Raw genomic sequence first — 15,807 nt, forward strand, 5'->3', positions numbered from 1 at the left:
ATATCATCAGCAACATAAATGACTTGGGGTACTAGTCAAGAAAGAGTGGGGGGAGAGGGGGGAGAGAAGGGAGTGTGGGTAGAGTAGAAGAAAAATGGGCGATGGGGCAGCTAGGTGGAGCAGTGGATAGAGCACCCGCCCTGGAGTCAGGAGGACCTGAGTTCAAATGTGGCCTCAGACACTTGACACTTACTAGCTGTGTGACCCTGGGCAAGTCACTTAACCCCAATTGTCTCACCAAAAAACAAAAAGAAAGATGGCAGAAATTAAATGGAGAGGTAAAAGAAAGGACATATAAGGAAAAGTGCTAATACCACATATGTCCCAGGTGCCATTCAGAGGAAAAATTCCATAGGCTTCTTAGGCCTGATTTATAATACATAGTGAAGACCTAATCTAATCTGACAAGCATTTCTTGAATGACTATTAAATGTCAAACAAGGAGGATAAAAAAAAACAAAATGAAAAACTATTCCTGCCTTTAAGGAATTTACATTCCATTGGGAAGATAAATTATGTAACCAGATAAACATGTACATGAAGATCTGATAAGGGAATGAACTCTAACAATTAAGGGAAATGTTTCTGATATTAAGTGGCACATGAGCTGAGAGAGGAGGCAGTAAAGAAGTGCATTCCAGGCATGGAGGAGAGCACATGCAAAGGTGCAAATCTTGGAAATAAGTTTGGAGCTTTGGAGCACTCGATATGGAAATCTGAGAGTCATTTGCATCAACATGCTACCCATGGGAGTTGCTGAGATCACCATGAGGAAGGATCCAGAGCAGAGTACATGACATAGATGCCCAATAGGCAGGAAGAGAAGCACAACAGAAGTCTTATAAAAACCCAGGGAGGTAGAGAAGATGCAGGAAAATAGGGTAATGAACAATGTCAAACGATGCAGAAAGAAGGTGGAGAACTGAGAAAAGGATGGCCTTACTGAGTGCAGCTTCAGAAGAATGAAAGCCAAATTGCAAGGAGCTGAGAAGTGAGTAGAAGGTGAGAAAGTGGAGGTAAATGAGTGTAGAGTTTTTTCTAAGAGAGTGAATGTGAAAGATAGAACAAAATGGAGTAAGACAGCTTGACAGAGTCAAGGGAAGTTTTTTTTTTTAAGACTGGTGGGAAATCTTGTCCTGTTTGTAGGCAGCAGAGAAGGAGCCAGCTGATAAAGCGAGATTTAAAATCAGGGACAAAGTGGGGATAATTGAAGGGGCAAACTCCAAAAAGGATGGGATCAAGAGCATAATGGGGTTGACACTGACAAGGAAAGAGAAGAAGACAGGAAATGATGCTGAGGTGATTTGAATTGGGAAACCGGGGAAAAGAGGAAACATGCGATGAATGGCCTAAATTTTTTCAGTGAATTATGAGGTGAGATATTCTGCAGAGAAGAGAGAGGAAGGGGGAAAGCAGAAGAGTAGATGGCTTCAGAAGAAAAAAGAAAGTATGGAATATCTCCAATGGGAAATACAATAGAGTCGGTCAAAGAAAAATCTATGCATTAGAGTGCAGAAGTGAGGAGCCAGTTGGGTACAGATAACAAGTTTGTAGTACACCCAATGGGCCTGGCTGTATGACTTCCTCTAGGTATTCAGCAGGAGGGAAGAAGTTAGATATTTGAGGAATCTAGGACCAGAGCATGAAAAGGAACAAGTGTTGAGGGAAGGACGATGACGGTAACAATAATGACCTCATATATAGCACTGGATCATATTTTCTCATTTAGACTCACAACAACCCTGGTAAGCAGGTATTATTATCCTCCTCACCTGACAGATGAGGAAACAGAAGCAAAGAGTTAAATGACTTTGCTCAGGGTCACACAGCAGAAGAACAGGGCCAAGGAAGGACAACATAAACTTGAACTGGATGACCAGAAAGGACATTTTGGAGGCAGGAAAGTAAGGCCAGAGCAGGGTAAAGCAGGGAGGAGGAGCGCTGCTGGAGACTGAAGTGAGGACACAGAATGGTTCTAGGAGGCATAAGAAGAGTTAAAGGACAGAAGGTTCTGTCTGATCAGCTATGGGAATTTCAGAGGGATGGACAGTGAGGATGAGGAGTGCAAGGGAAAGACTGTCCCTTCATATGGCTGAAGTAGAAGAAAAGCATAGATAACAATAGCTGAGGAGGATAATAAACTGGGAAGTGAGGGGATTTCAACTGAACAAGTCCTGAAGTAGAAGGACACTGTTTCGTGTGGAGAGAAAGACTGTGAGCCACATAGAGCACCTCTAAAGAAGAGAAAATGATCTTGGGGCCAGCAGCATCTGACAGGAAGGAGTGAACCTTAAAGGAGGAGAGGTTGCTGAGTGAAGGTGGCAGGGAGAGGGCCTGGGAGTGGGAGTGAGGAGCAACAAGTGTGTCTGTTTTTCTTCCTGGCCCTGTGCATCAGGGCATGAGAAAAAGTGCACCAAGTCCTAGAAAGGACTGCTAGAGATGCAGTGTCATTAGAGGAGAGTCAGGTTTCTGGGACTGCAAAGAAATGGAAAGCGCATGAGAGGAAGAGGTCCAGCATGAAGGGCAATTGGTTAAAAATAGAAGGAGATTTCTACAGGGTACAGTGGAATCAGAGGGTAAAGCTAGATAGAGACCTGGGAAGAATAGGGCTGGCATGGATGGATATGAAGAATATCCATCCATCCATCCAGGGTCTGGTGGCCATAGAAGAAAGCTTTGGTCTAGGTTGTCTATGACTCAGAATCGAAAGGATTTCTGAGTAACAGGGAAGCCATAAATCAGTTAAGATTGTCATGCTCTTCCCAAAAGCAACAGCAATGTCAATTTGATTACTGTGACCTGAGTAAGAGATGGAGATCATAGGGAGTTACTAAAGTTTCTTGAGCAAGGAGGTGAGACTTGTGTTTTCAGAAGATTACTTTTGTTGATTTTTTAGGTAATAGGGATTAAGTGACTTGCCCAGGGTCATACAGCTAGTAAGTATCTGAGGCTGGATCTGACCTCAGGTCCTCCAGACTCCAGGGCCAGTGCTCTAACCATTGTGCCACACAGCTGCCCCCAGATTATTTTGGCAGCTGTGTGGAAGACGTATTGATTGGAGGGGAGAGATTAAATGCTAATAATCTAATTAGGAGGCTGTTGCAATAGTCTAGATGAGACTCAATTAGGGTCACAGATGTGTAGTGGAAAAGGGACAGACATTAGAGACGTGGAAGTAGAATGAAGAATCAGTAAATATCAATGAATCAATTCTGGCTCTGAGGGCTCAGCTGGGACAGAACTTGTAGAGAGGTTTGGCATTCAGGGTCAGTCACATGGATATTCTAATACTTTCTCTCTCCCCATTTTCTTCTATTTTGGCAGATGAGTGGAGATAAAATTTCATTAAAGCATACATATTTCAGATGAAATTATACAAACACTAGAGATCTGGGGACCTGGAAACCCTGTCCAAAGATAAACAATAATAGAAGACATCGAAAGAGAAGACAGAAAGGGACAGACACACACAGAAAGATGCCTCAACAGATCCAGATAAAGTGAAGGACACATATGAATGCACACAGAAAGCCATACATACTGAGTCTTTTCTGAGTGAGATGAGGCAAGCCCAAGTGAACAAGGCCGTTACAATGCTAGAAAAAGACAGCAGAGAAAAATGAACAGACTGAAACCACTCACTAACAGAAATGTGCATGAAGAAGGAGGAGAGGTCTTTTCTAGACAATCAACTCAGCAGGCTTGGGTTCACTGATCAAAGAATCTCATAGTTGGAAGGGACCCTCTCTACAACATCCCTCAATGGCCAATTAAGTCTCCACTTAAAGACCTTGCCCAGGGAACTCACTACCTTCCAAGGCAGCTGAATCCAGTTTTAGTTAGTCCTAATTGTTAGTTCTTCCTTAGATTGAGCACAAATCATGCTAGCACAAAGTAAAACAAGTCTAGAGGATTTTAGGTATTCCACATCTTGGTTACATGCTGCCTGAAAAGGGAGAGGGAGCAGTTTCTGGGAACTGCTTTTAAGTACCTAGAGCACATATATGTGACATCTTTGTCCCTCTAGACCAAGTTTCACTGTCAAGAAAATAGGTTCTAGGTGTGGAGAAGATAGGAGGAGTGGAAAGCCTGGTAGATGAAAAGGAGATGTAGGCAGCTAGGTAGTCCAGTGGGCAGAGCACTGCACTGGAGTCAGGAATCCTTCCTCAGATATGCCCTAGTTGTGTGGCCCTGGGTAAGTCACCTAACCCCTCTCAGCCTTAGTTTCTTTATCTGAAAAATTAGAGTAATTACAGCACCTCCCAGGATTTTTCTGAGGATCAAATGGGATAACATATGTAAGGTCCTGTATAAATGCTAGCAGACAGGACATCCCAACCCCAAAAGAAAACTCTAGCAGAATACTGCAGGATCTTGACCCCAGATCTGTCTTACTTTTAAGATTCAGTTCAAACATCAGGTATTTAGGACACATAGTGGGTCTGTGAATGGTTGTGGGGTAAGAGCTCTCAGAGCCTCTCTCTATTAAGCAGTAAGCACAGGATCAATGATGGGTCAGTGATTCAGAACTGGAAAGGCTCTAAATGATCCTAATTACATCCTAGGATATCCTAAGAGGATGTAGAGCTCAAACCCTTCATCTGATAGATGAGGAAGCTGGGGCACAGGGAGCTCAAGGAATTTCATAGGTGCTGTCTGAGGTGGGATCTGAACCCAGATCTTTCTGATCCCAAGACCAGGACTCCATCTTTAAGTTATGTCGCTTTTCTGTCATACTAAGATAAATACAAAACTGGCCATGCCATGAAAGAGCTCCCATTCTACTGGGGACGAAGGGGACATAGGTAAGCAAATGCAGCATAAAAACAGACAGGCGAACAAACAGGGGCACTGCCGTGCAAAAGGACAGAGACAAGAAAAAGAATGCCCAAAGTGGGGGACACTAGAGCGTGCAGGACAGAGTTGTTCCCTGACTCTTCTGCCTCATTAACATACCAGCAGCTACCAAGATCCCATGGCTTAACCAGCAGACCCTGAGAAAACACTGGTGCTGCAGTATTCTCTATTAGAGCTGTCTCCTCATCTCCCCCACACAGACACAATCTGAGGTTCAGCCAGGCCAAGGTGGGAGTACAGCGTTCCTTTCAAGCACCAAATCTAGCTACAATGAGCAAACTGCCATCCTGATGTACAAGGGGAGGGGGACGAGGGAGAAGGATGGAATAATGGATGAAAAGGAAGAATGTCATCTTTAAGCCTACAGGGAAATACAAGGCAGCAGGAAAAACCAGGCTCAGAGATCTCTGTCCAACCCTCCCCACTCCCCCCACACAAAGAGGAAGAGGAATAACATTTTCCCAAATAATGATCCTTCCTGCCGCCCACATTACCAACTGCACCTTCACAGCCTGCCTCAATCAGAGCCTCTGACACTGAAGCGGTGACTCACCTGTGAGATCATGTGATTACTCAAGGGTGGCTGTTGCTGGGGTGTGGGTGGGAGAGCTGGATGCTGCTGCTGCTGCTGCTGCTGCTGCTGTTGAGTAGTACAAGGGAGAAGGCCCCGGACAGGCTGGGATGAGGTGACCTGGTTGCACACTTCTGGGGCACCTAGTGCTAACCCTAAAGTACAAATGAGACACAACGCAATGAGCACAAACTAGTCCTGCCAAGTTCTGTCCTCCTCATCCATCAACCCCACTGCCTCACTATCCCTCCCGCAAACAGCCCTGCAATGGCACACATTCGGCTCTCCTGCTGAAGGGAGTGATCGCTCACCTCCCAGGATAGGGGAATTGCTCCCTCATCAGTGTGTGGTTATGAGATTGAACCAGAAGTGAGGCTGGTGGGTGATGTCAGGAGCAATTAGGCAGCCTCAGAATATACGTGCCATTCCCTCCCGTGTCTAGGGAAGGACTGCAATGATATTACCCAGAATTCTGGTCCCTTGAGAGCCCCAGCCTCTCTTGAGTTTCCTTTCTAGCATCAGGTTTGTTTAAAGAAGTGCTGAGAAGGCAAGTCTGCTTCTCTTGGTACATCCATGCGTGCAACCCCTCCCCTCCAAATTCTCTTTCCCCATTTCAGATTAGCATACAGTGGCATAACAAGGGTCTGGGTGTAAGCTCTCTAACACAGCAGATTTCAATGGCATGAATCTAACCTAGAAACAAGACCTGGAGAACAAATCTCAGGCCACAGTTGATTTAATTTTTCAGAGACAGCTAGGTATCAGAAGAACAATGGGTAGTAAAGGTTAAATCTCCTTGTCTATATGCTTAACAGACATAGGGAGAAAAGAAGGCAGGAGAATGTATAATAGCGGAAGAAAAAGCCATGGGACCATTTATGGCCATGGCCTGCACAATAGGTGCTGTGGATACACCAGGGAAATTTCCTTCTTCCTAATGTTCAGGACTCCCGGAGAACATGAATGCTTGGGCTCCCTGAGGTGCCAACAGCTTTATTTCTTCCAATCACCAGTCACAAAGTAAACAGCTGAGATTGTGGCCATCCCCCTTCTATGCAGCCACTATAATCTCAGGGCTCACAAGAGAAACACATGGTAAGTGAATGAAAAGATAACCCAAACCAGCTCTCCTACATAGTTTGGTTTATAAGCTGGACCTTGGACTAGCAGAGGTGCTCCTCCTCACTTGGACGGCAGGTAAAGTAACAGGACCTAACAAGGCAGTTGGAATTCATCACATGACTAGGGTCTGAAGGAAATCAGGCAGCCGGTTATAAAGCAAAGGGAATGCCTCTTCAGCCCTTGCTGTTAGGTTTTCAGCCTTGGAGCTGCTCTTTTGCTGTAGGCAGACGCTGGGGTAGTTTTCAGAAGAGCTGGCTCTGGTGCAGAAGCTTGGGGAAGGGCGGCACTGGTACCTGGCCTGGAGATTCTTCCTGCACTGCCTCCTTTATTGCTCCCAATGCTGTCACCCCGGGTGAGAATGGAGATCCCACTGAAGCTGCTGGCTTTGGTAACAGGTGGCCGCATACTACGGACAGAGCCATCTGAGTCTGTGCTGCTCCAGGGCCGGGGCTCCAGGGATTTGATCTCGCTGTCTGTGCTGCTCTGGCGGCTGCTTGAGGTACGGCTCAGCCCCTCACGGTTCCCCCTGCAGAGACCACAGCGGTCAGAATGCCCCCCACCCCACCACCTTGGTATAAGAGCTAGGGGAGAGTTTATTTCGGTTCTTTTGAGAATAATGAAGACAGGGCACAGTGATTTCTTGTTAGCTGGCCAGCTGATTGAGGCTTGATGGGAGCAGACAGAACAAGACCAAGAGCAGCAACAAAGAGCAGAAGGGCAAATCTGGGAGAGAGAGAGAACTGGTGACTGATCTAACAAAAGTGGTCGGGATAGGACACAGAGCCCAGAGACTGGCTTCAACAACCTCCTGTCCCTTTCTGGGAACCCACATATGAAGAAACTGATGGGCTAGTGGACAAGGGGGAAGAATTCTCCTGTCTTGAGAGGGACCAGCCACAATGATTCAACACAGTTAAGCTCTAGCAGATTCCCTGTGTAACTCCCAGATCCAAACACAGCAAAGATCCAGATCATGGCCACTTCTGAGGGGCTAGGGGGCTGCCTATAGGTATGGCACTGGGAGGCCTGGCCCAGCCTGCTTAATGGCACTTGATACACAGGGAGATTTGGGCACTATTAGTTCTAAAGACTTTCAGCCCAGGAGAATCAAACTTCTCAGTGGGACTCAGAGAGAGGAAACATTATGTCTACACCCTCCATGTTCATTCACATCACTCTATTCCCAGTCAAAAGAACAAGAACAGTTATGGGGGGAAAGGCATTTTCTTCGTTTTTGTTCTACTTTAAGTGATGGAAAGAGCAGGGCTTTCTTACAAGTCTAAACTGTTAAGTTTAGACTGAAAAGCCTACTCCCTAATGACCTCCCACTAACCACTGAAGGTCCCCTATCATTAGGCTATCAAGTGCCAGGAATATTCATCTCATCTCTAATAGTATATCTGAATTGGAAATAACAGATAATAAGAATAAAGGGGAGGGCATCTGTTCTCAACCAAAATATACAGTTCCAATCAGTTGCTACCCAAGAAACTCTCACTTATGGCATAAAACATTGAACCTCAATTATAAAGCATTATATGAATGACTCCAACTCCCCTCACCCGCCCAGATGTTCAATAGGCTCAACAGTCCTTTCCTTAGCTTGGTCATCATTAAAGTGGGTATCCAGAACTTCATCCAACCCCTTGTCAGACACCAAAGACTGACAGGCTCCTGGTACAATTTTCTCTCTCAGAGACTTTTGATTAAAAAAAGAGCCTCGTCCCTTGAATATTTGACCAAAGGGCCAGGCTTGTGAGCAGGGTCGTTCAAGGATTGTAGAAGCACTTCTGTTTTCATAGGATGTCCATGTATGCCAGGGAGAGTCAGGAAGAATGGAAACAAGAAAGAAGTATAATCAGTGTGGAGTGACATATCAAGGACAGCAGCAGTGCCAGATCTAAAAAAGGAGTCGATAGCAATAAGATGACCAAGAAGGGTCCTAATTGAGGGAGAAGGAAAGCTCGGAGAGGAAAAGAGGAAAAGGGAAAGAAAGAGATGAAAAGAGGGAAAGGAAGAGAAAGGGGAGGGAGGCAGAGGGAAAAGGAAAGGAAAAAACAGGGAGATGAGAAGGGAAAAAAAGGAAAGGAAAGAGAGGAAGGAAAAGAGGCAGAGGGCAAGGAAGAGAGGCAAAGAAAAAGGAGAAAGAGCAGAAAGAAAAGGATAAAGGAAGAGAGAAAGAGAAGAAAGAGGCACAGAAGAAAGGAAAAAGAGGGAAAGAGAAAAGGAACAGGAGAGAGAGAGAGAAAGGAAGATAGAAGGAAAGGGACAGGCAAAGATAAAGGAAGAGAAGAGGGAAAGGAAAAAGGATAAAGGAAGAGAGGGAGAGTAGAAGAAAAGGAAGAGAGGGAAAGGAAAAAAAGAAATGGTTACATACAGAGAGGAGAGAGAACACGTGGGTGAGAATGTCTAGTCTAAATGTGGGGGAGAGATAGAGGCAGAGTTCCTTAGAACCCTCATGACCACTTCCATCTAAACCAATCAAACACTGCCCTCTCCTGCAACGACTCTGCCATCCACCTACCTGCTCTGAACGAAGCTGGAGAATTAGTGTAGCTGTTCTCAGAACATCAAACCCAGAACCAGAGGAAAAATTTGAGAGTGCTGAAATGAAGCTAGTGTTGGGGGACCTTGGAACCAAGCTTAGCAGAATCATTATAATCTTTCAACAGCAGTCCCAGCACATAAGTGCTAGACAACCTGAGTTATAAACAAAACCTCAATGAAAGTCAAAGAAGCTGGAATAAATTTTGGCCAGGACAAGTTCTCAATGTCCTCCCCATCCCAACTACAACTTAACTCCTACTGGGCCCAGATGCAGATCCTTGCTACTTCAGTGCACCATCAAAAATGTGGGCAGAGAATAAAACTGACTGCTATTAGGCTATGATACTATTGTCTCTGAGCACTGGACTAGGGATCATACTCCTTTTAGACTAGATAAATCAGGTACTGGTTTTAGTTTCTAGAAATGGGTTTTTAACGTTAATGTAAAGAATCAGGACAGTATAGTGGGGTGCAGGAAGTGTCTGGAACAAAAGTGTAACGATTGGAATGACGCCACCTGCTGGATACTTACTGTAGAAGAGTTCTGCCCATGAAGGGAAGGTCTTTGAGGGCAAGACCAGGAGTCAGGAAGTGACGCGGACTAGTGGGAGGAGGAAGGAAGAGACGGGCGCTCGGTCTCACTCTCTTTCCTCTGGACTCTGGTGGAGAGCGGAGCTAGAAATGTGCTCTCCCTTTAATAGATAGGAATCTAGGCCTTTTTCTCTCACTTTACCAAATTCTTATTCTCCTTAATAAATGCTTAAAAGTCTAACTCTTGCTAAAGCTTATAATTTATTGGCGACCACTCATTAGATATTTTAGACAGTTTAGCTAGAATTTTAGCCCTTAACAGATGGCTGACCACGAAGAGGAAAGCTAAACCTGTCTTCTGATCTTCTGGTTGGGTAAGAAATTTCCCCTCCCTCTCCCTTTAACTGCTAAGTACTGGCATACTGGCTGTGTTTTCCCTTTAAATTTTTTCGAATGGACCTTTTAAACTCCCTAATTAGCCTATTTTTGATTTTAGTCTGTTTAACCAGACAAATGGGAGATAAGATCATGTTAATGCTTTGTTTTTGTGGATTTTCTATTTTTCTTTTTCTTTTTGTTAAAAGAGCCAGCAACTTACTCACACAAGGAAATATCTCTCCCTCTCCCAACCATGCTTTTTCAGAGAAACCTGAAGAGATTCCCGCTGCTTTTCCCAGTTCTAACAGTAATTGTTGCTTTAATTTTGCATGCCTGGAGGCAATGACCCACCCTCTAGAAGCTTTTAATCCCCTAGCACCTGGAGGCAAAGTGGGGGAAGAGGAATCCAGGCCTGAGTTCAAAATCAAGTCTGATTCAAATTGTGCTGGTCCCTCCCCTCCTCTCCAGACCCCACCCTCTACTCCTCCCATGGCCAAGCCCATTGCTTCCCCTGCCTGGGAAGTCCAGAGATCTGATGCCCATGCTCAACTTTTTCTACCTGCATTTGCAGCTTCAGGCTCAGCCCTTCCCTGGCCTGGCTGTGCTTTTGAGACAATCTTAGAAAACTCTTTAAATTCCAGATATGCTCGTTTTGTTCATAATTTTGCTAACCTGCTTTTGTCTTTAATTAGTAATCTTATAAAGCATTTGTATGGTGAAAAGCCCGACAGACAATATAGAGGGGTTAAAGAAGAAAAACTTAAGCTGAATAAGAATGACAATCAACATAGTTCAAGATTCTGCTTCTTTTGCCATGGAAGGGTATATATTTTACAGAAATGTAGAAGTAAGCAGCAAGGTATTGATATGAGTATTGGGGATTTTAGATATTGGAATCAAGAGTGTTCTGAATTCACTCAGATTATTAATGTCAGTTCAGAGGTTACATAGTATTTCTATGCTATTATATATACATTTTGAAATTAATGGTATGGGTTTATTTTCATAGAGATTTTCATGCTTTTGAGATTGTGTCTTATACTTAGTTTCTAAAACAAGGAGAATATTTGTAAAAGCTTTTTATAGTCATGTGATCAAGTTTATATTTTATAATACTCTTATTAATATTAAATTCATATTCATTTAGATTTCCTTAGTTTGAATTTCACTGTCTTTTATTGTTCCACGTGTATTTTCTTCTATTCATTCATCTATCTAATTTTGAAACATGGTTTTGATTTCATAATACAATGTTAATTCTAGGAGTATTGTGCTCCCATATTCTGAGTTGTTTGTTTTTGTTATTTTTTCTCAACTGATTATTTGATCAAACTCTTTAAAGCATTTCCCTGGCAAATTGGTTGCCATGGCAAGTATAAATTGATTCTAGAAGTATTATTTTTGATAAGCATATTCCAAAAAAAAAAAAAAAAAGAGGGGAACATTTGTAAAAGTTGTCTTTGAGATTGTGTTGTGCTTTAACTTGTATTTAAATATGTTCAGATTTTTCAAAAAAGTAATTGTATGCTAAGTAAAAAAAAAGGTATTATTTGAAATTGTTGCATAATTATATATTATATTCTGAGTCAAGATGTATTCACATTTTTTGCAATCATTTATTATCCTCAATTTTTAAATCCATATGAGACTTGGATTATGGGAACTTATCATTTAAGACACTAATTGCCTTTATTCTGAGTTATCAGATGCCAGTTGGCCAAGATGCCATCCAATCACAAGAGGAATACATGCAAGAGCAGACACTGAACTGTCACATGAGGGGAGACATGCATGAAGTCAAGGTATGGCCGAGGGAACGGCTTTTGACAAATGTTGAGGTTGGATTCTCTTGGTTTAATATTTTATTCTCTTTTCCCCACAATATTGTACAGATGGCTGGAAGTATTCATCCCACCCATCTCACTTCTACACCTGGCTTCTATGCTCCCTCCTATATGCCTGATGCCATGGACATCTCAATCCCATGCATCTGATTAAGTCTGACTCAGTTTCCTCCAATATGTTCGGTGGCATGGACGTATATTCCATCCACCTATTTTAAGCCTGGCATACTGTATGGGCAGTACATATTGCTCAAGTGTGGGAATGCGCATATCCCATCATTTCTCTGTTCTTTTATGGTAACCCCCATAATTATCTCAGGTGTCATGATAAATACAGTGTTGAATTTGGCCTTGACACCTGTTACCAATTATATTAGATTTTCTAATTTCTCATAATGGCATGAGGATAATTAGGCAGATGATGCAAAAAGTGATGAAACAAAGATAAAAATTATTTTAAAAAATTAATATCACAGCAATTGTCTTCTCAATTACCCTCCATAAGGGGGGACTATAGTAATATTATAATTTTAAAGAATGTTTCAATTTTTGTTTTATTATATGTTTCATGTGTAACAACTAAGATTCTGAATTCCCTTAGACATGTTTTTGAGAACTTTCATTGTTTGATTTGATTATTGACAAAGCTATTTTAAAGTTGTGTTAAGCTCAATTTTGTAGGAAATTTTCCTGGCTGATTACCAGCATCCACACATCAACCCCTGAAAAGACTTCGATTCTATGACTACACCTAGAGGACATCTGAGAAAAGACTTTCAGAGACTTTAAATGAACAGTTTTGATTTGTTGTTTTTGTTGTTTTTTTTCTCTTTCTGTTATAATATACACCATCTGTAACATGTATTCTCTGCAGAGGCCCTCCCTTTGCAAGACTAATGTCAAAGCGTCGGTTCATGAGGACAAAAAAAAATCGCCCCCTCTGGACAAAACTTTCCTCTCTTCCTTTTCTATATTGTTGTTCACATATTATTAGTTATCAATAGTTATTATATTCTTTTTACTGTTCCGTCAAGGAAACATTTTGTTTCTTGAGGAACAACAGGGGGGACTGTAACGATTGGAATGACGCCACCTGCTGGATACTTACTGTAGAAGAGTTCTGCCCATGAAGGGAAGGTCTTTGAGGGCAAGACCAGGAGTCAGGAAGTGACGCGGACTAGTGGGAGGAGGAAGGAAGAGACGGGCGCTCGGTCTCACTCTCTTTCCTCTGGACTCTGGTGGAGAGCGGAGCTAGAAATGTGCTCTCCCTTTAATAGATAGGAATCTAGGCCTTTTTCTCTCACTTTACCAAATTCTTATTCTCCTTAATAAATGCTTAAAAGTCTAACTCTTGCTAAAGTTTATAATTTATTGGCGACCACTCATTAGATATTTTAGACAGTTTAGCTAGAATTTTAGCCCTTAACAAAAGGAAGAGGGCCAGCAAGTTCCACCCTAGCCATAAAGAATGTGGTGGAACTCTTGAACCATTATCTAGACAGAGTCAGGATGAGAAGTTGGCCAGGAGTTGCCCAGTTAATCTAGATCCAAGACTTCAGTCTCTCTGCACTTATTTCCCAAACATTTTTCTTTTCTTTTCTTTTTTTTCTTGAGTATGGATAGGGAAGGGAGTTGGTGGAGAACAGAGATCACAGAGGCTGAGTCAGACCAAAGCTCTTTAGCATTGGAGATCTGAACACCATTCATGATACCCTAGACCAGGGCTGCTTAGACTTTTCCCACTGTTGACCCCCTTTCACCCGAGAAATTGTACATGACCCCAAAGTATATAGGCATGTAAAATAGGTATACATAATCTTTTACTGTTCTCCAAGTTTTCATGATCCCCACATTCAGTTACCAGAGTTTAAGAAGCTTTACTCAGACTGGGATAAGAAGTCACCTTCTCAGAACTTCATAAAACGACATGCCTAAGGATGTCACTCTTGAATCAAAGTTCTTGATAAAAAGTTATAACTGGAGAAGGTTTGGTAGGGAAGTCAGGAGCTACACTTGCTCACCAGATTAATCTAGTTATTCTCCATACCTTGTAATGCCACACAGTACTAATTAGTAGAGTTGCAATCAGTCGGTCTTATTTAGGTATCAATAGAGAATACTCAAAGAGGAAACTTGAGGGGTTGGAGAAGGGCAAAATGTTGTAGTGTAAAAAAGCACTCTATCTTAGTCAGAAGATCTGTGTTAGAATCACAGCTCTGCCACTTAGTGGCTCTGTAAATTTAGGCAAGCCACTTAATCTCCATGAGCCTCAGTTTCCTCACCCATAACATGCAGATAATATTACCTGTCCTGCCTAACTCACAACATTGGTAAAATCCAATATTAATGTATTTTGAAAATTATACATTGCTACACAAATGTAAGATAATTTTATTAAACCACATTTTGTCCAAAAGATTTGCAGTGTCTTCTGAGAAAAGTTGCTCTGGGCTTCTAAAGCCCAGAACTATCATTAGTTAGAGGCTCTCACACTTATTTTTTTTGAAAAATAATCTTGAGTAGGTACCTGGTTTATGCAGGATCTAATGAATATGAGTTGATAGAAATGGACCAGGAGCTAGCTAAAGGAACCCCACTCCCAATCCCCAACACTATTCAAAAACTTCCTATACATGGAAGCTTTGGGGTAGACCTCTATGCACAGCAATCTTGGGATGGTCTAGAAAAGTTCCACATCCTTTTCAATTCAACTTCAATTATATGAATTCCATTTGCTTTGGTTCCATTTGGTTATGCAGCCTGGACTTAATCTGAATGCCAATCAAGGGTGGAAATTACATATGGAGGTGAGGGGAATTGTAGGTACCTTTTGGAAATTGTTGTTCAGTCATTTTTCAGTTGTGTCTTCATGATCCCATTTGGGGTTCCCTTGGCAAAGATACTGGAATGGTTTGCCATTTCCTTCTCCAGGTTATTTAACAGATGAGGAAACTGAGGCAAACAGGGTTAAGTGACTTGCCCAGCTAGTAAGTGCCTGAGGGTGGATTTGAACTCAAGAAGATGAGTCTTTCTGACTCCAGGCCTGGCACTCTATCTACCACTTAGCTACCCACCATTTGGAAATTGCCTGGTCCCAAAGTCTATCTTTATAGTGATCTGAACTTTATATTGAAATTTTCTCATTTATAAAATGGGGAGAACATACCACAGAAAAGATAATGATCGAAAACAAGTGACTGAATCCAGTAGCCAGTCCTTTAAGTGAAATGATCTGAAAACATTGACATAGGGACATGACTCTAGAGTAAAGGCTTCTCTCATTACCCCACCCATGAATGGTCCCTGCTGGGACTGAGATACCACAGTTAAGGGGAGAAACTCATGCTGTACCTGCTCTGAGGACAAAGGGAGGGCACCAGGCTCTGGGGCTGCCAATCCGGCATCATTCACCAGCACTAAATTCGATTGAAGCGTAGGAAAAAGAGAAGCATATAAAGAACATGCTCTGGGCCCACCCTGCGACAGGTAGGCCCTTCCTGAGGCTATTTTGTCTTCCCTTGCCTCCAGGTGAAACTATTGACAAATAATCCCAAACAGACTGATTAGAAGGTAAGAGTTTGGGAGTCTCTTCTTCTTAAAGACTATACAAGCTACTCTTCTACTGAACCAATATACTCCACAAATTCAAGATCAGTATCTATAGAAGACATATTTCATCCTTCCCAAAGAAATAAATGTGTTAATTGTATCCAGTTCGCTCGATTCCATTAGCTTTTCTAGGGACAGAAGAGAGGCAGAAGACTCTTCCAGTCCCTTTCACCTACCTATCCAGGGCTTAAAATTTAATCAGGAATAATATAATTTAGCAGGAATTGTGTCAGTGTGGTTTTTTTGAAGGGGGAGGGAGAAAGGAAGAGGAAGGAATCCAATACTGCAAATACCACAGGTTGAACAATTCCACAAGCAGCCATGCATGGTGCAAACTCACTCTGCTGA

At 42.6% G+C, this 15,807-nt stretch overlaps 1 protein-coding gene across 11 annotated transcripts in view; it reads right to left on the reverse strand.

Moving 5' to 3' along the window:
* R3HDM2 (R3H domain containing 2) overlaps positions 1-15,807 on the reverse strand; it is a 161,735-nt gene that overhangs the window by 20,800 nt on the left and 125,128 nt on the right. For all 11 annotated transcript variants that reach the window (XM_043968799.1, XM_043968806.1, XM_043968803.1 and 8 more), the window contains 2 exons: positions 6,844-7,076; positions 5,411-5,583 (listed from right to left, as the gene is read on the reverse strand). In XM_043968799.1, the coding sequence (XP_043824734.1) occupies positions 5,411-5,583; positions 6,844-7,076 (406 nt within the window). The remainder of the gene's footprint in view (positions 1-5,410; positions 5,584-6,843; positions 7,077-15,807) is intronic.

This window comes from Dromiciops gliroides, chromosome 5 (assembly GCF_019393635.1).
Source record: "Dromiciops gliroides isolate mDroGli1 chromosome 5, mDroGli1.pri, whole genome shotgun sequence".
NCBI classification, from domain to species: Eukaryota; Metazoa; Chordata; class Mammalia; order Microbiotheria; family Microbiotheriidae; genus Dromiciops; species Dromiciops gliroides.